The sequence below is a fragment of the Setaria viridis genome, chromosome 4, assembly GCF_005286985.2.
Source record: "Setaria viridis chromosome 4, Setaria_viridis_v4.0, whole genome shotgun sequence".
NCBI classification, from domain to species: domain Eukaryota; kingdom Viridiplantae; phylum Streptophyta; class Magnoliopsida; order Poales; family Poaceae; genus Setaria; species Setaria viridis.
Genome location: NC_048266.2, coordinates 2096431 through 2123294, shown reverse-complemented (window position 1 = coordinate 2123294; position 26864 = coordinate 2096431). Strand labels below are relative to the sequence as shown.

At 44.7% G+C, this 26864-nt stretch overlaps 4 protein-coding genes and 1 long non-coding RNA gene across 8 annotated transcripts; 3 read left to right on the top strand and 2 right to left on the bottom strand.

Annotated features, from left to right (window-relative positions):
• Positions 1–1003: 1003 nt before the first annotated feature.
• On the top strand, positions 1004–4896 carry LOC140222438 (uncharacterized). Its single transcript, XR_011897972.1, has 2 exons — positions 1004–3800; positions 4569–4896. It is a non-coding gene; the product is annotated as an uncharacterized lncRNA (long non-coding RNA).
• A 1081-nt stretch (positions 4897–5977) lies between these two features.
• On the bottom strand, positions 5978–9075 carry LOC117854168 (superoxide dismutase [Fe] 2, chloroplastic). Its single transcript, XM_034736469.1, has 9 exons — positions 8919–9075; positions 8502–8585; positions 8215–8403; positions 7886–8057; positions 7691–7764; positions 7554–7580; positions 7457–7480; positions 7204–7353; positions 5978–6478 (listed from the first exon to the last, which is right to left on the bottom strand). Exons 1-8 carry the CDS (start codon positions 8997–8999, stop codon positions 7228–7230), a joined length of 777 nt encoding a protein of 258 aa, XP_034592360.1. The 5' UTR covers positions 9000–9075; the 3' UTR covers positions 5978–6478; positions 7204–7227.
• Positions 9076–9330: 255 nt separating this feature from the next.
• Positions 9331–14640, top strand: LOC117854166 (probable 1-deoxy-D-xylulose-5-phosphate synthase, chloroplastic). Of its 4 annotated transcripts, none has more exons than XM_034736466.2 (11): positions 9331–9524; positions 9680–9873; positions 10021–10140; positions 10239–10403; positions 10504–10654; positions 11124–11392; positions 11576–11855; positions 12315–12619; positions 12738–13016; positions 13427–13711; positions 14221–14640. In XM_034736466.2, exons 2-11 carry the CDS (start codon positions 9712–9714, stop codon positions 14368–14370), a joined length of 2166 nt encoding a protein of 721 aa, XP_034592357.1. In that variant the 5' UTR covers positions 9331–9524; positions 9680–9711; the 3' UTR covers positions 14371–14640. The 4 variants fall into 4 exon arrangements, with proteins under 4 accessions (XP_034592357.1, XP_034592358.1, XP_072149118.1 ...); XM_034736467.2 differs by lacking the exon at positions 9331–9524 and adding an exon at positions 9541–9604; XM_072293017.1 differs by lacking the exon at positions 9331–9524 and adding an exon at positions 9620–9638 and having other exon boundaries at positions 9789–9873.
• A 4050-nt stretch (positions 14641–18690) lies between these two features.
• Positions 18691–21800, bottom strand: LOC117851276 (protein arginine N-methyltransferase PRMT10). Its single transcript, XM_034733063.2, has 8 exons — positions 21524–21800; positions 21246–21438; positions 20912–21017; positions 20587–20776; positions 19977–20162; positions 19804–19887; positions 19173–19355; positions 18691–19029 (listed from the first exon to the last, which is right to left on the bottom strand). Exons 1-7 carry the CDS (start codon positions 21722–21724, stop codon positions 19179–19181), a joined length of 1137 nt encoding a protein of 378 aa, XP_034588954.1. The 5' UTR covers positions 21725–21800; the 3' UTR covers positions 18691–19029; positions 19173–19178.
• Positions 21801–24251: 2451 nt separating this feature from the next.
• LOC117851341 (putative cytochrome c oxidase subunit 5b-like) lies at positions 24252–26803 on the top strand. Its single transcript, XM_034733139.2, has 6 exons — positions 24252–24463; positions 24538–24623; positions 24736–24786; positions 26062–26128; positions 26307–26386; positions 26469–26803. Exons 1-6 carry the CDS (start codon positions 24331–24333, stop codon positions 26532–26534), a joined length of 483 nt encoding a protein of 160 aa, XP_034589030.1. The 5' UTR covers positions 24252–24330; the 3' UTR covers positions 26535–26803.
• The last annotated feature ends 61 nt before the right edge of the window (positions 26804–26864 follow it).

The following is a 26864-nucleotide window of genomic DNA, read 5'->3' as shown; positions in this document are numbered from 1 at the left end:
TGCGAGCAGCAAACAAATAAAATATTAGAAGAAAAGCTAACACGTTCCAAAAAATACACGAGAGGAAGGATTCACGGACGTCTATCCTGGACTTTTGCCATCAATTCCGAGCAAGCCAAATGCCAAACTAGCACATAGTACACATGTGCAAGTTGCAGGACACACACATGGCAAGCTCGGCTCCCACCTTGGGCAGCCATATCTTCATGATCTTGATAAGGACAGCTCTAGCAAGTGACATCATGACTTGATGAGGCATACAAGGTTAGGTGAAAACAACATGTGAACTGAAACAAACCTCTGGACTACATGCGACAAATGATGCAGCCTTGATCATCAGGCATGTCTTCAAGACTTCATCACAAAGAAATCTCACTGAGGATAAAGTGATACTGAACCCACTTACTAACCTTCCCAACGCAGAGGGCTCCACCATATGGTCGCTTTTAACATTGGGACAGAGCAAATGACATCATGATCGAGATGAGAATACAGGGTCAGGTTTGGTGAAAATGTGACATGAGAAAAGCCAAAACGACCTATAATTTGCAACAAAAGGAGCATATACAATCTATATTTTAAAAGGATTCCTCTCATTAATTATTGAATAAATGACAATTGCGAACAAATCTTCGATGTGAAGGAAACTAAGTCATGGATGCATATGCAGATATAGAAATAAAATAAAACCACTATTTGTTATTTTATTTGGTCTACTTGTGATCGATGCAAGGGTGCTTCCAAGGTGACTACCTTGGCATTGACAATTGGTGTCTTCTCCTGCGTTTGGTCTATAAGTACGAGCCCATCTTCATCCATTGCGCTGCACAAGGTAGAAGAGAACTGAGGTACAAGCAGTAGAACTGCGGCCGCAGAGAAGAGGAGAAAAGGAGAAGAAGAAGGGAGCGAGGATGTACAACGCGCCGCCGCCACAGGACATGTCCTACTACGACCACTGCCAGAGGCGCCACGAGGAGAAGGGCTGCCTCTACGCCTGGTGAGTGAGACCATCTCCGTCTTTCTTCTCCGTTTGTTCAGTCGTGTTGTCATGGAGTAACAGTGCCTGATCCCTTCTGTAATTCCGTTTGGTTACCGCCTACCGGGTTTGGAGCTTGGGAACTGCATGGGTTCCGAGCACTAGTAGTTTAACAAAACTAGTTCATCAAAATTTCGAATTTAGGAAAGCATGCATCTGCATATATGCGGCTCTTTGTTATTGTTTTGGGTTAGGATTCAGTCCCTTTTTTTTTTTGAAAGCAGGATTCAGTCCCTTTTTCATGACTCGTGATTCGGATTGGCTATGTTCAGAGCCACTGGATAGTAGATATCTTTCTGCAAAGCATGATTGATGCTTCCAAGTACCATAGACAGAGTACTAGCAATGTGCTGCGATGACCTCTTAGCCGTTTGAGGTTCTGCTTTTGGATTTTTGGTTGGAAAGCTATCTTTTCGGAAGCTGATTTTTTGGTTGCTGGCCTTTTGCTATTGGCTTTTGTAATAAATTTTTATCTTCTCAGCACACCAAAAGTTAGAAAAAGTTCCTCTCAGCTAGCTTTCCAGTTTTCAGTTTATTTCCTCAGAAGTTAGGCTGCGTTTGGGAACCAGGGCTAAACTTTAACACCCTCAAATGGAGGGCTAAAGTTTAGCACCTTGGAGTGTTTGGATATGGTACTAAACTCTAGCACCTTTGGTGGCAAAAGACAACATTACCCCTCCTTTCCCTCCTCCCTGGCTGGCGCATTGCCCTCTCCCCGCGCTACCCCTCTCCCGCAATAGCCCCTTCTCTCCCTCACATCTCCTCTGTCCTCGGCGCTCCTCTCTTCCCCCGACCCTTTCTCTCTCTCCCAAGCACGGTGGCGCTCCCTCACCCCTGCTTGCTCCCGCACGTTGGATCCCACGGCGTTGGAGCTCCCCAGCAGATCTGGGTGGCGCTCCTTCCCTCACCCTGCCTGCTTCCCCTCCCGATTCGCACGGTGGTGCGGACAGGGCACAATGCGGCCAGCCTGCGCGGTAGGGTGGAGAGGGCGTGGCGTGGCTGGCCCGAGCGGCGGTGTGGAGAGGGGGCCGTGCAGCTAGCTTGCGCGACGGGGCGGAGTAGGCACAGTGCGGCCAGCCATTCCGATGGAGTAGATCGGGGGCGGCGTGGCTGGCTCGTGCGGCAGCGTGGAGAGGTGGCCGCGCGGCTGGCATGCGCAGCGGGGCGAAGCAGAAGCAGAGCGGCCGGAGCACCGGAGCGTGTGAATGTGCTCTCCCCCTCGCGTACTCTAGAGCCGAGCGAAGCGACAACCACGCACCACACCCGCACCCACCAGGCTACCACTACCTCCGTCTCCGTCCGCAGGCGGGGCAAGCGAAAATTCGAGGCGAGAGAGGCCCCAAATCCTAACCACCGCAGGGGTGGCCTCATCCTCCCCGCTCCCACCACCCGTCCGCCACATGCACGCACGCCAAATCGCTGTGGCGGCACCCGTGCACGGATCCAATGCGGCGGCGACTGGTGCTGCTGCTGTGGTAGTTGCGGGCGGCGACTGTTGCTGGTTCGGTGCCGTCCGGCTGCGGGGTTGGTTCCTGGTTGATGCGCACGATCTAAGGGGATGGCGACGGCAATGGCGATGGGTCAGCCGAGCGGCAGGCATGCAGCGGCGCGGTGTCGGCGAGCGGCAACGAGACCTGAGTTTTCAGGGGCCGCGGAGAGCAAGAGGTGGCAGTGCAGGAGGATGCGGGGTTGGGCGGAGGCGGCGTGGTCGGTGGAGGTGCTGGGTGGAGGCGGCTTGGCCGGCGGAGGAGAGGGGGGGGGTTGCGGGAGGGCAATGGGGGAAAGGTGGTCCTTGGGACTACTTTTAGCACCTATTAGCACCTTTTAGCAACCCTTGGAGGTGCTAAAGGAAATGGGGGGCTAAATTTTAGCACCCTCCCTTTAGCACCCCTATTTGGGAACCAGATGCTAAAAGTGGGATGCTAAAGTTCAGCACCCCCTTCCAAACAGGCCTTTAGCTTTCCAGCGTTCCGAACGCCAACCCTGGATTGTTTGTTTCAGCTTTCCAGTTTCTAGCTGCCAGAAGCCGGAAAGCTGATCTGAGAAGCTGAAACAAATAGGTAGACATGATCCCCATTTTTCTACTCTAGAGGCAAGTTGGAAGAAGGATCTTGTTCCTGTGACATGAATGACGAACTAGTTGGCCGTTGGGCGGTTTTCCACCTTTTCTGCACTTTTTTCCAGCCTACCGGAAGCTAGAGAACTGATCTGTCTACTCACAGACTACCTCTTGTTCCAAGAAAAGTCTACCAAAATATCCTGAGTGAAATAACAGTGGGCCGGAAACAAAGACTAGAAGTTTATCTAGAACACGAGCAGTGAACACACACACGCCAAGATTTCTCCGTATTCCTGCAAAAATCTAGCAATTTTTGTGTGAAATTCATGCTTTGCAAACGGGGCTTTGTGGTGGAAAAAAAAAGTGACATGGATTCAGCAGCAAACAATCGCTGGCAGAGTGGGCACATGTAGTCCTACTGTCAGACACCGTCTCTTTCGTCCGTGCACTCGTGACACATGTGTGAGCAGAAAAGGATAACAGCACAGAGCACATGACATCCCTTCTTCTTCCTGGTCTATAAATGCTATCCACCACTCCTTTCCATGAGAACAAGATCAGGGGAGACGAGACGACCCTTGCCCTTCTTCAGTAGTTCATCACCAGCCGGCCAGGCAAGATGTACGACGCCCCATCCGCGCAGGAGATGTCCTACTACGACCATGTGCAGAGGCGCCACGAGGAGAAGGGCTGCCTCTACGCATGGTAAAATCCGATTCAGTTCCAGATATTCAGTTCAGTTTCAGTTTGCACGGCCTGAAGCTTCAGCTGGCAGTTCTTTCCCTCTTTATCCGTCAAAACTTCATTTTCCACTGCTTTTTTTGGAGGTTCAGTTTCCTAGAAATATGACGCTGCAAATACTTGCAGCTTCATGGAGCAATCTTCCTGCAAATTATCATGAATTCATTCGTCCGTGTTTTTCCCCCGAGCTAAGGAATTAAAACTACTCACTACATGTCTCTGATCCCTTTGCAGTATGATAGCCTTGGTTTTGACAATATGCTCTCTGCTTTTACTTCAGTTTTTTGAAGAACTTACACTTATACTCCTTCCATCCCAAATTACTATTCGCTTTGATTTTTTTAGATACATAGCTTTTGCTACGTATCAAGATATACATACATCTAGATCCATGTCTCAAAAGTTTTGTATCAAAAAATCCAAAAAAAATAGTAATTTGGTACGGAGGGAGTAGAATCTGAAGACAACCGAGCTAATCACACATCTCCCAAAGTCAACATATAAGTAGAACAAGAAAGATCAAATTAACCACCACCTGACATGCCCTTACATCTACTATTATTCAAGTTCTCGTTGACTTTATTTATTTGCACGTGAAATCGATGCTCACTCACATCGTTCTCTGCCAGAAGGCATTTTCCTGATTTTTCTCTCACCCTTCTCCTGAAGTTTTCTCTCTGCTGAACTAAACTCTGCTTCCTCTCATTTGTCTCTGTTCTAACTGTCTCGCAGCATCTTCACGGCGCTGTGCTGCTTCTGCTGCTACGAGACCTGCGAGTGCTGCCTCGACTGCCTCTGCTGCTGCTGCAACTAGGCCGCCGCCTGCCTGCAGCTCCACAAGGCCGGATGGAGATGAAGAAGATTCAGTAGCCTGCTTGATTGCTTTACTCTGGTTGTGAAGAACATAATAAACCATGTCGTAGTTATTCTGTCAGTATGAGCGAGCATTCGTGTGTCCTGAACAAAGATTCTACTGGTACTGTAACCATGGTTTGAACCGCCGCATCGTATTGTTAGCATCTGGTTCCGATTCTAAAGCCACCGTATTTGTTCGAGTAAATTTTATCTGTACAGCCCAGCTATGCGTACTCCGATGATTCCTTTCGAAAGAAGAGAGTACAGGTTCAGAGAACACGTTGTGACTGATGAATTGCCACCACCAGCACAGTCTGGTGTAACTGTTGTGGCAGGTCAAGGGACAGGTTGAGCAGGTTGACCTGCCTTGCTCATCTGCTTGGAGCCTTGGACTATGCACATAGTTTGCCAGAAATATAAAATACATGATTTTCTTTTTGGGTGTGTTTTGTAGTCCTTTTGCAGTTGGTGCAACTAACTGTATGATCTAAGAGAAAATTCTGGTTGGCATTGTACCTACACAAGACAAGGTAGATCAACAACGATTTGAGACCATGGTATGGTAGCTTTGTCAGGACTTGAGTGCAACTGTCTGTCATGTCTGCGAGCCCATACTCCTAACTGCTCTCACAAGGGTCCAAAAGCACCTTTGCTGCAGAATCGTCTATGGTTGCAGCTTACAAGGGCATCATTTGAGAATCTGGGGAAAGGCCACTAAGCTTGAACAATGGACCTCACCTTTTATAATGGATGTGAGAACATAGAATCCATCAACGGGTTCGGTGTCGGACGAACGAGCAATATGGACGTTAACATGACGGGAGCAATATGGACGTTAACATGACGGAAACAGAGCAGCTGGGAATGATTGTGGATGCTTTGCCAGCTAGATGATCACAATTACGGTTTATTCGTACCGAATTCGTCGAGAATGTCTGCTCAAGAGCAACTGGGAATGAGTATGGATGCTTTGTTAGGTAGATGATCTCAATTACATTTTATTCGTGCTGAATTCGTCGAGAATGTCAGCTCAAGATCCAAAGGTCCTAATGCTTTTCTAACTGGCCTCCCATTTGTTAGGAATTTCCAAATGAATTTATACTGGATTGGCTTACTACTGTGCTGCTAGAAATTCTGCAGTTTTCCAGTGTTTACAGTCTTGTGCAGCAGCGGTAAGGAGAGAGTCCTACTGAAAATAATCTGTGAGTTTGTTTCTGCAAAACTAAAAATGCATATAACTCTGGCAGATCAACCGTGGTGTCTGCAAGCTTTGGATTGCTAGAGCATTGCATTCCAATCCGCAAACTCTAATTTCTTTCTGGCTAAAACTCACACTTGCAGTGTTCGACACGCACATGATTTCCCTACAATCTACAATCCAAAATTATTAGGATTCCTCAACCAGTAAAACAAGAATACGGTTCCATTCCACTACAACAAGACGCTGGCATGATTAAGTCATGAAAACTTGAGATCTTAATCTATTCTAACAACACTATGGGCGCTCGTAATGAAGCATGGCTGCCTAGAGAAAGTGCCATGGCTTCAAAGCCCAAGTTGGACATCATAATCTACGTGCTCCCAGGTGTCTAAAGCTGCTTTGTTGCATATCTTGAAACTAGATGCCAACTTGTAGCAATAGCCAATGGAAATGGTGCAAACTCAGCAGCTTATCTTTAAGTTCACCATGTAGATGGCAATAGAGAGATAAGCATCTCTTATGCAGTCTTTTGCAACTCTCTGCTTATTCCAGCAGGATTTGACCCGACGTCTAGCTCACAGGATACCTGTTCAGTAGATGAAAACAAGAGATCAAACTTTAAACAGTTGCGCACCAAAGAATATGATAGGAGATATTAAATAGTTGTGTTTATATGAGCTGACAAAAGGGAAAATAACTGGGCCATCTGCTATCCTACGTAGCCTCTAGGCCTGAATAATTTTATGCTCACATATAGTGGATGCAAGAACATCGCATCAACTAGCTTAAGGTAGGATGCTTTATTGTTTTATTCTAGTTTGTAAGGAAGTGGGGTGCTTTACAGCAGTATTCCTTGTCAATAAATATCAATCTGGTGTTTCTCGTGTTAGAAAGACAGCCCCAGATCACACAAGTTCTCAGTTCAGTTGCAGGTTAAGCCCCGGTACCAGTCACAACCCAATCTTAACTAAAGATAGAGAAAAGACAAATGTTTGCATAAAACCACCACGTGACCTGATATTCCATGAGCATGAATCTCAATACTGATATTCTATTTCCTCATCGATGTAATGCCCTTGAAATTTAATAAAGCTTCCTTATCGAAAAAAAAATCCTTGCTGTGCCATGAGAAAGAGCATTACATAATCTTTGGATGTTCTGAATTGAGCGTTTCAGTTACTGCAACTACTGAAGGTTACTTATAGCTGGAAAAATAAGAACAGATAAACTAATAGCGCCCCCATTTTCTGCGTCTAATTACATGATTAAGTTGCACGTATGCCAGGCTGCTTCAAATTCCTGAATTCTTACCTGATAACCAGGGTGATCTGTATCTCATGCCACTGGAATATTTGGCTCATTAAGGTTCACAAACGACTCAGCACGCATCATGCGCAGAGTGACAGTGTCCCAAGAGATGAGATGGTCCATAAAGTTTGTAACATATGTTAGCATATCATCCTGCAAAGTTGAAAAGTAAGCATCGCAAATGTTTTCTTCTAAGAACTAATTTGTGAAATTTCAAAAGTGTTAAGCACAAAAAAGGAAGAGAGCTAGAGCATACCTTGTAGTCTAAGTAGTAAGCATGCTGAACAGAAAAGGAGAAATGTCAATATTTAGCACAAAGTAGGATCTTAAAACTCAAGAGTCAATATCCTTACCTCCCATAAATCTAGGCTGATAATTGGCTACAAGAAGAGAATGTGTTGTCATTGCAAAGTTTTTACTGAAAAATTTACTCTAAACATTTCAACTTATAACGCATCAAGGGGAAAAAAACGGAGTCCAGTAAACATACAATATCGCCAAAAGCAAGTGGGGAGATAGCATTTCGTGTATGAACTACTGAAAGCTTTCTCTCATTTCTCTTCACTGCAAGAAACATCAGCAAAATGTAGCCTAAACTTAGAAATTAGCTTTTGAAAGAGCACAACAGAAAATCAGCAAGTTTCAATAGTGCTTGTACATCAAAGAAAATGGGAAGGAAACTTACAGACAAGCCAAACCCAACCAGACCCCAAAAGTTGTAAGGCTGAGCGAATAAATTCTTCCCTGAAATTGGTAAACGAGCCAAAATCCTTTTCAATCTGCTGCAACACACCTCCCTCAGGTAAGCCACCGCCTTCTGGTTGCATTGATTCCCAGAAGAAGTGATGGTTCCAGACCTGCTTGTCAGAAGACAGAAGGTTGAATTCTAGAGTCTATCCATAAATCGGTGAAAGCACAAGCACAATCTGTAATCCACCCACCCCTGAAAGAAAATAAGTGAAATGAAGCAAATGATATATGTAAACAAAATTGAATAAATCACCGAAAAATTACCTGTGCTGCATTGTTATACTCTGGTAATGGATTGCCATTGTTGTACGCTTCTTTTATCAGCTCCTCCAGAGTGTATCCATACAGTGGGCTGGTAGCAAGCTGCTTATTTAATCCCTCCACATAATCATGATGGTGCTTACCCCAGTGAAGTTCAACTGTCCTCCTGCTCATATAAGGTTCCAAAGCATCCTGATCACCACATCACAAAAACAATAAAAGTTTGTCACTCACATAATGACAGAACCAAAATCTGTTGAGACCGATATCAACGAGCTGACCGTACATACCAGTTTATATGGTGGAGTTGTGAGCCCGTAATAGCACACTACTTTTGAATATCTACGAGACAGACCACCCTGCCTCAGTATTCTCTGCAACAAACACCACGCACAAACACAACCTCAGAATCTAGCATGTCCATGCTGCAACTTAGAGCCTTAAACTAAACCAGCAATTGAACGTGTCACATTCAGTTCCCATTAAATGCAGCAATGAGTCAAGGGCAGTACAATGCTCACTTTGCAAACAAAGGAATACTATCAGAAAGAAATAACTAATTGAAATGCTCACACACTGTTGGGCATATGCTCGAGCACCACGAAAGCACACACGCACACACGAGACGGAGAAACAGGAATACGGCGAGATGCAGGAGGGAGAAGAACTGAAGAAGGGGGCGCTAGTTGGTGTTCCGCGGGGCTTACCGAGCGGAGACGCCGCTGCTGGAGCTTCACACCGGCCGGCGGCGAGGGGAGGAGGCGGAGATGGAGAGCGGAAGCCGCCATCTTTCTGTCCCGCGTTATCCAATCCACCGCGCGGGGGGTCGAAGCCTTCACCTTGCATATCAGGCCAAAAGTTATTTCAAAAGGGCCCCTAATTGGTACGGATATCTTTAAAAGAACCCTATTGTTAATCGCGATCCAATTTATTTTCATATTAGCCCCTATTTGGATTTCCACGCCGCAGTTTTCGCAGATTAGCCCCCGCGCAGGCAAAAGGCGCCGCAATTTGGCCACTGCTCACCGCACTAACGAAGCCGACGTGGAGGGAATCATTACGAGACAAGACTAATTAACTTGTACTCCAAAAAGATTAGAAATTTCCGTTGGGATTAGCCTCTCTGTCATGTCGCCAGTACAGCGCGACACTCCGCATCCACCCAAATCGGAGCTAGGGCTGCTGGCCTTGCTGCCCCCCACGCAAGGCGCCAGGAGCCGCCGCATCCGACCGCGTCGCCGCCGGTCCCACGCGAGGAGAGGCGGCGGCGGCGTCTTCTGCCGGTTTGAGTAGCTGGGGAGGCTGGATTTGAGGTAGACGCGGTCATTTCCGTTTTGTGTTTAAGCTAATTGGCAGCTGGTGGTTTTGGCTGTGGGGAAGAAGCTGCTTGCTCGTCAGATTCAGCTAGCTGTCTTCCTCCAATTCAGGTTTTTTTTACTTTCTTCTTAAATTGATCGTCAAATTGCAGGATTTGGGGCACCAGCTACGCCCGGCTCCAGCATGGACACGGCGTTTCTGCGTTCTCCGCTTGCTCGTAATCTAGTTTATGACGAGTTTGCTGTTCTTCACTCCACAAGCTACCGTTTCCATCCTCTGCGATATTTGAGATGCAACCCGACAGACTCAAGGCCCTGCCAAACACTGTCTGCTTCACCTTTAAGGGTATGCTCTTTCTAGCGTTGCAATGTGTAAATCACAAAATGAACTTTTCAGTTTCAGAGTTGATGCTTAGCTCCAAACTTGAGTATATTGTTATTGACCTGGAGTAAATTCCAAGTTTTGTGATCTGATAGGGCAACTCTTGTGCAGGGCGTGACTCAGCGAGTGGCCGCGCTACCTGATGTCGATGATTTTTTCTGGGAGAAGGATCCTACTCCAATCCTGGACACAATTGATGCGCCCATTCATTTGAAAAATCTATCTAGTAAGGTCGTCAGAGTCATACTCCTTCGCCCTTCCTTTCTTAGTTAGTATATAAGTATATATGATTTGAGAATTTTTTGACACTTGCATACCTAAAAAAACAGGAGCTCAAGCAGTTAGCTGATGAAGTTCGTTCCGAAATATCTTTCATAATGTCCAGAAAATGCCAGCCGTGTGGTCCTGGTCGCTCGGTTGTGGAGCTGACAATTGCTATACATTATGTGTTTAATGCCCCAATGGATAAGATACTATGGGATGCTGGTCAGCATGTAAGACATCTCTCTGTTACTGTTTTGAACTGTCAGATATCATTTCTGCTCAACTTTCTCATCTTCTATATTTTTTCGCTCAACAATTTTCTTACAACAGGCGTATGCACACAAGATTCTCACAGGAAGGCGCTCTCTCTTTCATACCATTAAACAAAAAAATGGCCTTTCTGGTTTCACATCTCGTTTTGAGAGCGAGTATGATCCCTTTGGTGCTGGACATGGATGCAATAGTCTTTCCGCTGGCCTTGGTACTGCCTCTTCGTTCATTACTTTCTTGCATGTCAAATTGTATGTATGTTACTGAAGAGACCTATTCTATGCATGTGGAATTGACAAGATCCGCAGGAGTTATTTTCTTAGTATTTGTTTTCACTTATACGCATTTAATTGATGGTTTGTCTACATGAGAAATTCAAGAAAGTTGAATTTAGCTTCGAATCCAATTATGCATGCAACACTAAGATTTTTCTTTTATTTACAGAACCTGATACAAATTGTTATGTTCAGTGCTATCAGTTCCTATTCTATTTTTTTCTGTGAAATTGCATGGAATCCTCACAGTATAAAATGTTTACAGACAGATTAATTAATAATTATCACAAAAGTTTCACAGCTTAATAAAATCCAAGCCCTGTTCAGAATTTCCTAAATCTTGCTTCTTCGTAGTCTTTTAAAGTATCCTTTCCTTTCTATAGTTTGAGAGTTACTTCTTATCAGGGATGGCGGTTGCAAGGGATATAAATGGGAGAAAAAATCGAATAGTGACAGTTATAAGTAATTGGACAACCATGGCTGGCCAGGTGTACGAGGCAATGGGTCATGCTGGTTTCCTCGATTCCAACATGGTAGTTATTCTAAATGATAGTTGTCACTCCTTGCTTCCTAAAGCTGATGACCGGCCAAAGATGTCAGTCAATGCCTTTTCTAGTGCTCTCAGCAAGATTCAATCCAGCAAAGGATTTAGGAGGTTTAGGGAGGCTGCAAAGGTAAATGCTTATATCCCTTTAGAATGTGTTGTGAACACAGCGTTCGACTTTTTGAATGCCTGTAATTTATAACTCTGATTTCTTTCTTAGAAAAACAACTTCACCCTTGTTACTTTGAGATTTATGGTCTAGTCTTATGCTATATTAATGTCCCTAGTTTGATATTTGAATTTTTCTTCCTAGGGACTTGCCAAATGGTTTGGCAAAGGGATGCATGAATTTGCTGCCAAAGTTGACGAGTATGCTCGTGGTATGATAGGTCCTCATGGAGCAACTCTTTTTGAAGAACTTGGATTATATTATATCGGTCCTATTGATGGGCATAACATTGATGATCTCATCTGTGTATTAAAGGAAGTTGCAACTCTAGATTCAACTGGTCCAGTACTTGTACATGTAATTACTGGGACTGAAAACGACACTGGTGGAAATATTAGCAGTGAAATAACTCCAAATGAGGAAGGTCTGTGATACAGGTCACTATCAAAATATGCATTCTGTTTTACTTTTCTTTTGCTGAGCTAGGAAGCATGCTTAGTGTTTTTCATTTTTAGCTCTCTTGCCCTGTTACCACTGCACTGGGGTTCCTCCTGTATGGGAGGAAGAAACATGGCAAGACAAGGAAATGGCAGTACTCATGCTAAAGAATTTTCAGAGATTTCTTAAAAAACATATGTATATAAGTCATAATTAGCATTTAACTTGGACTCAATGTCAGTCGCAAATTTTACATGCTCGTTTAAGTTTCCGTATTCCAATAAGTACACTAGGAGTCTACTGGTGCTAATGTACTTATCCTTCTGCGACTGTGATATTATTGTTCTTTGAGATTCATTGCAAACTGTATGTTCTTGCATATATAAGCGATATGAATTGGATGAATCTTTTATGGGTTAACTTTTTTTAAAAAAACTGATGACAGGGCCTTCAAACTCAAGCCATGATCTTCTTAAATTTTTAGAAACTGGACTTTCTAGGACATACAATGACTGCTTTGTAGAAGCATTAACCGCAGAAGCAGAGAATGACAAGTGCATTGTGGTAGTTCATGGTGGCATGGGAATGGATCGATCACTCCGCTTATTCCAGTCCAGCTTCCCAGACAGATTTTTTGACTTGGGCATCGCTGAGCAACATGCTGTTACCTTTTCCGCTGGTTTGGCCTGTGGAGGTTTAAAGCCTTTCTGCATAATTCCATCCACATTTCTTCAGCGAGCATATGATCAGGTGCCAGCACATACTGCTGCTAAGTTAGTGTGGGCATAAGTTCCTCTTAGTTCAGTAAATCTGCAAGGCTGCTTTACTGTTATTACACTACATTTCATAGATCTCACATGTATGGCAGATAGTAGAAGATGTGGACATGCAAAAGATACCAGTTCGATTTGCTATCACAAATGCTGGTCTGGTGGGGTCTGAGGGCCCAACTAATTCAGGACCGTTTGATATTACATTCATGTCCTGCTTGCCAAACATGATTGTCATGTCACCATCTAACGAGGATGAACTTGTTGACATGGTGGCAACAGCTGCAATGGTTGAGGACAGACCTATTTGCATCCGGTATCCTAGGGGTGCCATTGTTGGGACTAGTGGCACTTTAACATATGGAAATCCACTTCAGGTAGGTTCTCTTCAATTTATTTTGCCACGTTGACATAACTTGCAAATAGTACAGCTCTCATATTTCAAACACACCTGCTGTATTGCTGAGCTGCTTGCTAACATAGCTAAGAACCTCATGTTCTTATTTCAACATTTAATTTATCACCAGGAAGGAAAACTGTTACAAACAGTATACAACTTTACTGCCTCAAAACTGAACTAATTTGCTTGTCCTAAGAACAGAGGTAGTATGTATTCTTAACATTAAATATTAAAAAAAATCATTGCTTTGACAAAAAAAAAGGATTTGCTTATTTCTGAAAAGTACGTAACTGTTCCTTTTATCATTAACATTTTTTTAAAAGAAGTGTAGTTTTAGTTTTCAAAAAAAAGTGCAGTTTTCTACCTGGTCTCTGTGCCCTTTTTCAGATTGGTAAAGGAGAGATTCTTGTTGAGGGAAAAGAGATAGCTTTTCTTGGCTATGGTGAGGTGGTCCAGAGATGCTTGATTGCTCGCTCTCTTTTATCCAACTTTGGCATTCAGGCGACAGTTGCAAATGCGAGATTTTGCAAACCACTTGACATTGATCTGATCAGAACGCTATGTCAGCATCATAGTTTTCTTATCACAGTGGAAGAAGGAACAGTTGGTGGGTTTGGATCGCATGTCTCTCAGTTTATTTCACTCGATGGTCTACTTGATGGCCGAATAAAGGTACCTTCACCAGTTCACTTTGCTGTTTGTAACTTCTGTACCCAGCACATAAAAGTCTTTGCCCAAAAAGATAATCCTAGAATCCCATCCGTCTTCTGTGTTTGGAGAAGTGCCGATTTTCAAGAATGCGAATCTTATGATATGGTGGGAATTTCTTATGATAATCATCCACGTCTTAAACGTATCTTAATGCCTGAAAGTTGGATAGGCTGGCCCTTACGTAAGGACTATATAACCCCCAATTTCTATGAAATACAAGATGCTCATTGAATGATAATAAATTCATGTTCACTTATACAATACAACTCCAGATTTTATTCAATTCAAGGAATATTTTTAGGTTCCAAAGCTTTATATGTGTTCTTGCAATGGAGCCTCCAGCTGCATCCAAGCTACATTCTTCAGCCCTCTTGATGTGTTCATTAGTAGTAACTTCAAGGTTACTGTTTGGTAATTTTTGTTGTTTCTGTATGCTAATCTCAAGGTCTACTTTTCTTTGTAACTCGCAGTGGCGACCCATTGTGCTACCAGACAGGTATATCGAACATGCTTCACTTGCTGAGCAACTCGACTTGGCTGGCCTAACTGCTCACCACATAGCTGCAACCGCATTGACCCTCCTAGGTCGTCACCGAGATGCACTTTTGTTGATGAAGTAGGGAAAAGGAGCCAACAAGAAGAAAAGTTAAAGAAATTTGTACTGTGCAAAAGTTTGGCACGAAGAACGCTCCTTATATGATTGTTTTTGGGAGAACTGAACCTGTCCTGGGAGTTGGCCAAATGCACTACTCTGAAGAGCGACGGCAAAGCCAGCATCATGTTTGCGGTGTACATACATACTGTAAATCCCATTTTGGGGACTAGGTGAATCCGTGTCACAGGCAAAACTAGATGAATAAATTATATATGCGTCAGGATCAAGTTTCATACATGCAACGACTTCAGTAAATATCATAGACAATGCCAAAACGTAAAGAGAGGGTATTATATTTATTACATGACTGAAAGTATTAAATTTGAATAGCAAAACAAGCTTTTATTTTAGCAGCGGAACTCCAACAATGACGACGACTCCACAAGCAGTTGACTGGTGGCTTAAAGTCTTCCAGAACCTCCTCAAAGTTGACTTGGTCTGAGCAGCGGTTTTAGCAAGGGTGAGTACACTTATGGTTGGTACTCAGTAAGCGTGGGGAAATATGTAGTGTAAGGCTATTCAAGGAGGCTATGGTTTAATAGCATTTCAACATTTAATTGGTTGGTACTCAATAAGTGTGGGGAAATATGTAGTGTAAGGCTATTCAAGGAGGCTATGGTTTAATAGCATTTCAGCATTTAATTGTACTAAGTATAAGTTTACACCACCCCACATTAAGCATATACATAAATAAATATAACAACAATAAATAACATCAATTTAATTCAACTTTCAATAAATTAATCATGCGAGGAACCAGACCGCTCTTGACCGTGAGTACGGCTGTTATAATAGTTTTACACTCTGCAGAAGTTGTACACTTTCACTACAAGTCGCGTAAAAGCTGAAAAGAACTTTAGACCCAACCATGTTGTGCGGGCCAGGCACAATACCACACTTTCGAGGTGTGATTGTATAGGAACGCTATGAGATCTTTATAAAGATTCCCTAATAAGAAGTAGCCTGCTAAAGTTTCCGGATTAGTAGTAGAGCATAAACCTCTCTCAAGACTGCGAAGCTACTATATAGCAGATCAGTCTGAGGGTTAAGTTATACCCATCTGCTGCCACCCCTCTTACCCTTTCGGTAAGACCGCTCCAAACTAGAGTCTCTAATTAATTAGCCAAGACCAGAGCCATGTAATTCTTATGGTTGTACTATTTTCTTGGGTGGTCGCTCCATGTTCCAATTAAACATGGTGATCTTGTATTAATGGAAGGCATAGCGTAAATAAAATAAGTTTAAGCATTAGGTCATTAATACCACCATACCCAGTTAGAACAACTAAGCAAGAACTACCTGATGGGTCCATAGACCCGGGGTCCCCAAAGGGCCCGCCTTCCCGCAACGCTCGGCCAACAAGAGGCACGGCGACGCGCGCCTAGGGCCGGCCCAGCTACGCAATGCTAGGCTGAGACCAAGATCCGGCCACCGACCGGCGCCTCCGACCGGAAGGCCGGGTCGGCGCCCCGATCGGAAGGCTTGGATGGCGCCGGGACCACAGTCCGACTCCGACCGAGTCCCCCCAACTGGGGATGTGTCGTACCAACGCACACCGCTCCCCCTGACCGACACGGTCGGGACCGACCGGGACAACTGACCGGGGACGCCCGCTCGGTTAGGGCCCGGGGAGTAGGTGGAGCGAATAAGGGAAAGCGCCCAGGTCAACCACCGTACAAAGGACCGTACCACACCACGCCCTGCGCACGCCCCGCACAGTGCCGCTGCAACCTACCCGCTACAATGGAGTGGACTGACGAGATGAATAGCGACGGAGGACGGCGGTATGATACCCGACGACGTGGGCATCGACAAGACTAGACGGCACCCGCACACACTCTTTCTCTCTCTCTGACTTGTAAGGCCGTCCCCTTGCACTATAAAAGGGGATGGGCCCTCCACATCTAAGATAGGCAATACATCATCAGAAACCTTCTGACATACGAGAAACATAGACGAACGCACTCTCGAACATATAGCGCACATTTGAGCCCCTATCACTCTCTCCCACTTGGGCCATAGCACGACCGGGTCTCAAACATCCCCTTCTCATTTCTCACTCGTTTGTAACCCCACTACAAATTTCGAGCACCTGGGCTCAGGAATATAGTCGACCGACCGACCCGAACTGGACGTAGGGCCCGGTACACGAACCAGTATACATCCTGTGTCATTGAGTGCTAGGACACATCCGATCTAACGCACGACAAAACTAATATATTTACTAGTCGGCCAGATTCCGCACCGACACTACCCAACATTAAAGTAAATCTAGGTTGATCAAGGCGTAGGGATAAAACTAGGTACACCTTAAATAGGACCAATCATGTTTATATACTTAAAGTGCATAACATATAACATATGTGTATTGAACATAAAAGTAAAGGTTGCATAGGATCAAATTGTGATCAAGGGCACGGCTTGCCTTTTTGAACTGGCTCTTACTGCTCAAAGCCTTGCTATTCGAATCCCTCGAACTGCGATCCTTCTATGCGCAGCAAATACGCAGGAAACAAGTACATACAAGCAAACAAAGAACTAAAAAAGAAAACATTACATCAAACAGTAGCAACAGAGCAAAACAAAATCATACAACAAATCTACGCATCAGCACGAACTCATAGGTGCAAGAAATGCTTTAAACGGATTTTAAAACACTAAAGATATGAGCTAAACAAGGTTTAGGGGTTTAAGTGAGGGAAAACTAAACTTCCAGGGACTAAACTTAAAGAAATCGAGGGCTAAAATCTAATTAAACATATAAACAGAAGGTCTAAAGCGTAAAAGAATAGATCCAGGATTGTGGGTGGGATTTTATAAAAGAGGAGGGGCCTAAACAGAAGTAAAAGGATCTAAATCTAATTACTTTTTAACTGTGCAGGGCCTCAAGTGCAAAAACTGTAAAATTCAGGGTTTCTTTAGCAAAAAGTACAGAGCGGCGGCGGGGTTGACCGGTATTGACCCGGGTCGGATCTGATCGTGGCCGTCGGCTCTCGATCGGACGGCTGCGGACGGCCGGGATGGAAGCGGCTAAACGGCGGCGCGCAGGGGACCTCGCCAGAATCGAGCGTAGCTTGAGCGGCGGCTCACGGTTTTCGATGGGGCTGGCTCGGGACGAAGCTGGGTGCACAGCGAACTGATCTAGGTCTTTGGAGCGGCAGCTAGAGCGGTGACGGCGACGTGAAGCTCGGAGAGGCGACTCGGCGGTGGGCCAGCAGCTCCAACGAGCTTGGGAATGTGGTAAAGGGCACGGGAGCGCACGAGAGGACCTCCGGCGGGTTCCTTACCACGACGCGAACCTCCGGGCGGTGCTCTTGTCGACGGCAAGGCGGTGAGAGCAGAGATCGATGGCGGCGGGTTTGAGCTCGGGCGGCGGCGATGCTGGGTGCGAGGTGAGGGCGCTACAGTTTGGTGAGGTTGGGGGGTGCGGCGGCTTGGTTTTATAGGCCGAGGGATGACGGCTAGGCCCCACGTGTTAGCGAGACGGGTGAAGGAGCGGGCCGGCTCTGTGCTGGGCTGTGGGACACGAGTCGGCGTGGAGGAGGCACTGCTGGGATGGCTCCCGCGGTGCTACTGCTGCGGAGCCCGGCCGAAAGGAGAAACGGACCAAAAGAGAGAAAGAGAAATATTTTCCTATTGTTTAAAAAGGATCAAACAAATGAATTCAAATATAAATTTGAATTCAAACAAGCAAAATCAATGCACCAGCATGAATGGAACAATAAATTCCTATGATTCATTAATTAAATTTCAGAAAAATATTTGAATGCCTAGGAAATTAAATAAAACCTAGAAAATTCTTAAATCCTTAAACTCACACCATTAAATTCTAGCAAATTCTAACAAATTTTATTAATTTGCAAAAGTTGAAAATTAGGGTGTTACACCCCGCAAAGCATCTACAGGACGCTACGCTGTAATATATTGTGGATATAAATACTAAAATGCCTGTGCTATTCTGGTGATTAGGTGACCCCGTAAAGCATTTACAAGACGATACGCTACGCTGTAATGTATTTTGGATGTAAATACTAAAATGCCGGTGCTACACTGAGGTGCCTTGTATTAGTCAATAAGGTTACTTTCGCATGCACCAATTCCAATCTGAATCAAATGGAATGGCAAATTTGAGGGGGCAGACACTGAAAAGAACAGATGAATTGAGCAAATGTTGGCAGCAGATTCCAGAAATTTAATGATATAATCCAGCAGCTTTTCTACAGTAAATTTGCGCAACTGCTTCTCGCTACAGTGCAAAACAGCTGCTACAGTATTTCCCAGGAGCTCCACCAAAGAGTATAAATACCGTAATAATGTGGATCAACACCGGCCAATACATCAACATTGAGAAGCAATGGCTCCCACTACTCGAATAATCAAACAATAAGATATTACCAATACAACAAAATCTCTGGCACTAAATCATGCCTAATGGTCTCATTGTACAAATCATGGGTATAGCACACGGTGACCTTAAAGCCCATGCTATGTATAATACCACACATCATACTAAGGATTACAGTTGCTCAGCTTCTGAGCAAGGGTTTAAAGGTTCAGCGACCGCGACAGCAGGACACATGGTTATCGGTGTCCCATCTTTCATCGAACGAATCAGGTCAGCATTCTGTCAAAGCATAAATCAGTGGCATTTTGTCAAACAATAGTGAATAGTGATCTTCATTATCACCCAATGCATTTGCATATGATATAATAACAAAACCAATTTAATCGAAATTCATAAGCAAATCATAGTTTTGTGAACTGAACCTTGTTCTACTCCAAGTACATCTTGGTTGTGACTGCTGGGTGCTTCCTGCCAGAGAACTCATGCAATTCATAGGTGAACTCCATATCCATAAGTCGATGGTTTTCCTTTGAGCGAACCATCGAGAAGGAAACATTAACATTGTCTCCTTTAGATACTTTCAGATGTGGAGTCAGCAAGAATACCTTGAAAAGAAAAAAGAAAACTGATGATTTTTTTTCCAGACCAGCTACTAATTTAAGAATGGCATGCATTAAAATAATGACACAATCAATTGAAAAAGAGTGTTGTTTTGCAAAAGTTATCACTTCAAATAAGAGCACCCATAATATACTGATTTCGGTGAAATAAATATGTATCTTAAAACAAGTTTCTTTCTTCATAAGAGCATCCATAACATCTTGACTTCTTTTTGCAGGAGTCAAGAGAAGGTTTGCTCCCTGCTCCTGCCTATACTAAAAATTCAAAGAAGAAAACAGACATATTTTCCTTAAGTGCACACAATTTTTTTACGTTATGGGTCAACATTTACAAGTTGAAGTAGAAAATAGGATTGAACAATTTGTAACTATAAGCTATATCTCGTAACATATTTTAGGAATTACCAAAGAACAATGGTTCCAGGAAACCAACCTGCTGGCCCCAATGAGTTCCCCCATGCTCAACTGGAGCAGTGTTTAACTCAACTTCCTCCACAGCAGGGTTTTGCGCACTACCCTGAAAATTATCATAAAACATAATGAGCACCTTGCATAAGTCGTAACATTGTCATAAGATGAAGTGGGCTGCAATTAAGTCTCACATACTCGAAAATGAACATCAAACCATCCAGCCAGTGCTGATAATCTAGTTCCATCCAGGCTGATTGGCAACGTAACTTGTGCTCTAACTTCTCGAATCTCATCAACAGTGGCTGTTAAGCAATCAATTTCCTTAATAACTGCAGGTTGGCCAATAACTTGGTTTGGATGGAGATTGTTCCATATCGAAGACTGCAGAAGGATACAATCATGTGAACATTAAGTGAGCGGGAAAGGCCCATGAAACATACAGGCTTAGTCATTCGCTGCTCTTTGCATGCTGATTTCTTAGCAAGAGCTTTTAGGATACCCAGATTTAGGATAAACACCTAGGGCATGCTTCATAGGATGAAAAGGCTAAATTAAAATAACAGGGCTCAAATTTCAATGGAGAAAATAATATAGGCTTGTATAACTACAAGTATTTCAAAATAAGTGAAAAGGATATTGATTCTTCCAATTACTCAGAAGGGCGTGGCAACACATTTGTTATACTTACTTAAAAGGAGACACATTAATTTGCTATGAAAAGATATAAGGTGTTCACAAGCTAAGAAAATCCCTGAATTTTAAATTCCATGACTGCAGCATGAGAAGAGAAACGAAGATAACATACCTTCAGATAGTATTTTTCATGTTCTGCACGATATGCCTTTGTCAAAGCATTCATATTGACTCCATAATAAGCTTGAGTGTCCTGAACAAATAGACTCCAGTCTTCCATAGCAATATCCAAGTCTTCCAACTTTTTGTCACCCAAACCAGTTCTTATGGGTGCTAGCCACATCCTAGCATGACTAGGATACCTGCAAAAAGAATGATCTTACACAAAGTAAATGTGCATTCTGTGTGCAGGAACAAAAGATTGAAAAGGGGATTTGTTTTCTATCTAAGAAGAACTTTGATAGTGTTTGTTAACGTAACTTGCAGCATACACTTACATTACACCATCTGGCTTCAACCAGCGGTCACGCGCGCAAATGACGGAATCGAACATGGATTCTCTCAAAAGAAAGTAGCCCATCCACTCTGATATAATGACATCAACTGCAGTTCCAAACAACATACAGAAACATAGTCAACACTCGACACATCGTAACTTCCAGATTTCGTGTAAATTAGAAATTTTCACCTGATATAATAAAAAAAGCATGTAGCTCATATAGTCATATAGTTGGAATGCCTTTCCAATTGGGACATAGATTACTTAATTTTACCATCGACTTAGGATTCAGGAACAGCAGTAAGAAGAAGAATCAAGAAATTAAGGCACACCTTTCTCCGGCAGCTCAATGTCTTCCACGGTGCCCTGTATCACCTCGACAATGTCCGCGACGCCGTTGGCGCGCGCGAGCTCGCGCGCATGCTCCGCCATGTTAGTCGCCTCGACGGCGTACACCTTCCTGGCCCCGGCCTGCGCGCTCCAGATGGCAAGGATGCCGCTCCCGGTACCCACGTCAAGGACTACCTGACAGATCCGCCAAATTCATCAAATCAGACACCCAAATTGCTGGAAAAAAACGATTTTTTAAGGGGATTCAGGGATTCCTCACCTTGCCCTGGAAGTGGGGAGCGTTGCGGAAGACGGAGGAGTGGTAGGCGTCCATGCGGACGCGGTCGCAGAGCATCTCCTTCTGGTGGTAGAGGTAGCCGTAGGTGCAGAAGTAGTTGGCGAAGTCCACCTCCTTGTCCACCGGGCGCGCGCCGGAGGAACCGGCGGCGGCGGCGGCGGCGCCGTTAGGGAGGGACGCCATGGGTGGAGGCGGGTGTGGGGGGTAGCCGACAGGGGGTTTTCGCGAGTTTTGAGAGGAAAGATGCTTGATTGCTAGGGTTTATGGAGGTGTGTCTTTTAAAGGGTGGTTTGGATGAATGTCAGCCCTTGGATCTTCTCTGTTTTTCGTGCTCTGGTTGATGTGTTACTAAATTTGGAAGCTCACGCTCAACCGGCCAGTTGAAATTCAGTTGTACTTCGGATGAACTTTAAGTTTGGATCAATTCATGTGATTGTTTCCATTCAGAAATCTAGAGCGTTACAATGTAGATAGAGTTACCTATTGAGTTTCTTTTTTTCTTTTACTAGGTAATACTATAAGCTCATTTGTTAATTCGCTCTGATAGAGAGTCGTACTCATGCTTGTTGGATGGTACTTTGGTCTGAAATAAAAATAAAAAAAATAGTTTAGGGCTGACTTCGGTAAAAAAAAACTATAAGCTCATTTCATAATGTTTGGTACTTATTATGTCCCATCCTTAGAAAAAAGGGAAAAAAGTTATTTGCTTCAATTTTTCTTGTATCTTATTTGAATTTCATTAGTGTAAAAAATGCATAATTGCTATTCGTATGAAAGTAGTTGGTACAGCATGATAGCAATTTTGACAATGTATGCAATAAACAAATGCTTTTTTCAAATCCCATGGTATTTCTTTTTAAAAAGGGGGCATATATTAATCAAGTAATTTAATGCTTACAAACATCACAATTTGGTGGATTCACCGTCTTTGGCAAGAACCATATGCCATCCTATGGTGTTATTTTGAGTTAAGCACGAAACCTCAGCATCGACATCAGCCCACTTGTTTGTAGAATGTTTTAGTCATTTTCAAGCCCAGTCATCAATTGCTATATTTTGTCAAAAAAAACAATTCTTAGATTTAACAATAGTGCAAAGTGAGTGCATATAATTGCTGTTTTCGAGTAGTTCAAATTAGTTACTTTGTTTCAATTTGTAAAATTTTACAACCAACCCAAGTCGGGGCGTCGGGCCCGTATACCGGTCTATAGGCCGAAAACAGTCAAACACCCAAGTTGGTGGGATACTTAATTATTTGCCATCCTTAGAAATGACACTCCTTAAGAAACCACTTTTAGAATGACACCTACGTATTTGCCACCAGAGAGAAGTTTTACTAACATATTTGCCATTTTTGCTGACGTGTCAAGCCACGTCCACGCGCCAAGGTGGATTGAGCATGGCAAATGATCATAATACCCCTCGTCACCCTCTTCTTCGTCCCCGCTGCTGCCACGTCCGCCGCGAGCCCGCTCCCGGTGAACGAGAACGATAACTTGTACACGAACTCTCACTCGTGGCCGAGGCCGTCACCGTCGGGAGCCGCCTCCCTGACCTTACGGGGCGTCGGGGAGGCGGCGGCGGCAGGGGAGCGGAACGTGTGGGAAAGCGAGAAGTCGCCGAGGTGGGGCTGAAGCTGGAGGAAGAAGGCCGGCGTGGAAAGGTTGGGGGAGAGGAGGTTGAACTCGGCGGTGAGTGCGAAGGGCTCGTGCGCTAGGGAGCCGAGCAGGCCGAGCCCCGCGCGGACGGTGAGCGCGAAGGGGAGGCCAGGTTTGTTGGGGCAGTACGAGAGGCGGAGCGATGGGCTCGACGCGAAGGCCGTGGAGCGGTCGAAGAAGGGCGCTTATGCCCCGACGATGAGGGCTTATGGGGAAGGGCCCAGCCCAATAGGGACAGCACACACCCCACTTTAAGCGGAGCTCCCGCGGGTTGCCCCTGCTGTGAGCCCCGACTGGAACGGTAGCCCGAGCACGCCGATCGGGACCTTGGCCTGCATCAGCGGCCGGTCGTCGTTGCGGAACTTGATCGACGCCTTCATGGAGATTGCCAGTGGGCCGGTGGGTCAGCCAGGTAGTGCTAGTGCAGGAGGCGGGTTTGCGGCGGAGATCAAGTAGTTTCGGGACGGCGGCGCCGACGAGACAGAGAGTGGGTCGCGAAGAGTGCCTTCACCCTCGTCACGGAGCGGGGGGTCGTGCGCGGGCGAGCGCGCGGGTGTGGGATCTTGGGCGGCGTGTGTAGGTCCCGCGGCTTGGGCGGGCGGCCGCGTCGGCGGGGTGCGGCGGTGGCAGCTCCAGGTACGTCGATAGGGCTGGGGCCGGCAACGAGGAAGCCTGGGGCCACACCTTCAGGGGCCCTCCGCGCCTGCCAAGATATTGCGATGCTCCGGCGCCTGGGACCTGCCATTGGAGGTCATCACTGCACGTGCTCCTGGTCTTGTTGAGCTTCACCTTGAGGTGGAAGAAGAGGGTGGGTCCCACCGGTCAAAGATAGAGAGGGAGGAAGAGAGGAAAAGCACCCATGCTTGGAGAAGAAATGCAGGGGTATTATGGTCATTTGTCATGCTTAATCCATCCTGGCGTGAGGACGTGGCTTGACATGTCAGCAAAATTGGCAATTTTGTTAGTAAAACGTCTCTGGCGGCAAATATGCCGGTGTCATTTTAAAAGTGGTTTCTCAACGGCAAATAATTAAATATCCTAAATTGGCAGGAGCCTTTTCTTGTTTTGTAGGCACCCTCTCCATCTTCTCTCCACCGTCCGCTCGTGCCGCCGCTGCCTTCACCGGCCGCCATGTGGAAGCGCGCCACCTCCCTCCTCCTCCGCCACCACCGCTCCGCCCTGCTCCCCCGATCCCCGGCGGTCTCCGCTGCCACCGTGCCTGGTCTCCGCCGTACTCCGGCGCCCCTTGTCTTCTCCACTCTCGGTAACGACCCTTCCCGTTTCTCACAAGCTCAGGCCGTAGCCCCGATTTGATGGCAAGGCTGCGTTTTTCTTCAGATGCGGCCCGGACGAGGACTAGGGTTGAGGACGTGATGCCGATCGCTACGGGGCTCGAGCGCGAGGAGATCGAGGCCGAGCTCCAGGTCTCCCCGCACGGCCGCTTTGCCCGGTTGCAGCCGCTTCATTTCTTATTACAGGTCATATGTTGGTAAAAAATATTAAATTTTGTTGGATTTGTTTTTTTTTTCTGTACAGGGAAAGAAGAGATTCGACATGGACGCCCCCGTCGGTCCCTTTGGCACCAAGGTGAGGGCTTTCCGTCTAATACCTTCTTCTACATTCCCTTTGATGCGTGAGCAACTGGGACCACTGAATCGGTTGCTTTGGATGGGGTTGTGACTTGTGAATATGTGTTGAAATGTCAATGTGCAATCATCTGACTTGCGGTTGCGGATGTGATATGTGTTCGTTTAGATTAATTTGTTTGTCCGCGTGAGATGAGATGCTTGTTTGAACATATTCCGTGGAATAGGTGAAGATACAGAGTATATTTTCAGATGTTGGGATAAGAGCTGACCAATCACTGGTCTTCTTTACTTTATTCAGGGCAATGTGTCACAACTCACATATGTAGATGGATTTGATCTCCACCATTGGGTGTTTTTTTCTTGAGTTGTGGAAGATTTATGGCAATAATTATGAGACCAATGAATTGTTCTTAAGTTTAAACTATCCAGTTCTGTTTGGACTTTCTGGGCCTATATAAGTTTGTAGCTTGTGGTCATTCTTTGCGGCATATAATAGTGTTGGCTCACACACTTTCATCAAATGCATTTTCAAAAAAGGAAGCTTTTATCATTTTGAATTTGCTCTAACTTTAGTAGATCAATTGTATTAGCATGTTAAATCTACTTTTCAGGTTTTCTTTAGCATACTAATTTCTAAGCACCAATTATGGAACACCTATTGAATTTCAATACCTACAGGCATCTTGATTTTGCTATTTGATTGGATTATCTTGTGATTCTTGTTCTGTTTACTGCTGTTTATCTTTCTGGTGTTGTTTCAGAATTCAATTTAAGACTTTATCATGCAACTGTAGTTTCATTTGAAAAACTCTATGGCTCAAGGTTACATATGTTTCTTCAGTGTGTTCCCTGTCCAAATAAGCATTGCTGTAGACTGTAGTGAAGAGCTCTAGTTCAACAATCCATGACGCTTTCCTGTTCGTTATGGAAGACTCAATAGAAGTCACTCTGTTCTTGAAGTGGAATCTGCTGTTTCTTAGATGACTGTCTTTTGTATTTCTTAGACTCTAACGTAGGCTATCCTGAATTTCTGTAACGCGCTGCATAGATGGTCTTTGTATGACTGATTCTTCTTTGTGTTTATTATTGTCATGACTTTGTCTTTTGACTGACATCAGTTGGGAATTCAGTGAATCACTTGGTAGTGTGCTATATGAATTGTGGTTTTGCTTACATGTGTCATTTGCATAATTTTTTAGTTAGATTTGTTTGATTCTTGTGTGGTTTAAGTGTTCAGCTAAACTGATATCTGTCTATGTTGTTCCTTGAATAGGAAGCTCCTGCTGTGATTCAGTCATACTACAACAAAAGGATTGTTGGTTGTCCTGGCGGTGAAGGAGGTACACTACTGCTGATGCTAAATATCCCTTGAGTCTTTCAAGTTTCAACCAAGAGGGTTCCAGAATTCAAATCCTCACCTGTATCTTATCTAGATAAAAAATGAATTATTTAGAAACATTCATGAACCCTTCAGTTATCTAATTGGCCTATACTGCAATTGTTATTGACCTTCTGCAGAAGATGAGCATGATGTGGTGTGGTTTTGGTTGGAGAGAGGCAAGCCACATGAATGCCCGGTCTGTACTCAATATTTCACGGTACGTTGGTTTCCTGATAAGGTCCTTGCATTCCAAGAGCAAACGTTTGCTGAGTTACAAGCTTCCATCTTTATCTCTGCAGCTTAATGTGATTGGAGAAGGAGGATCACCTGATGGACATGATGATGACGACGACCACCATCAGTAAGGTTCTGTAGGACATGGCAATAAATGGGTGCCTGATACAGTTTTTGTCGCAGTGTTGTGAAGCTGTGGAAAACTTCAGCCTTTGGGCCTTATAGAGTTCAGTAGACCATGTCAACCTGATTATCCCATAGCTTGGAAGCTGGAGTAATCACTTAAGAAACTCGGCTATACAAATAATGGAATTCGTTACGCAACAATGTACTTTTGCTATTCAATCAGATGTTGTGCTGAATCAAGATAAAAAAAAGCATATTTGTCTGGTTGATTCTATGTTCCCCGTTCGCCTTTACAAATCCGCTGATGGAAGATTTGTTGTCTGAATAGTGAATAC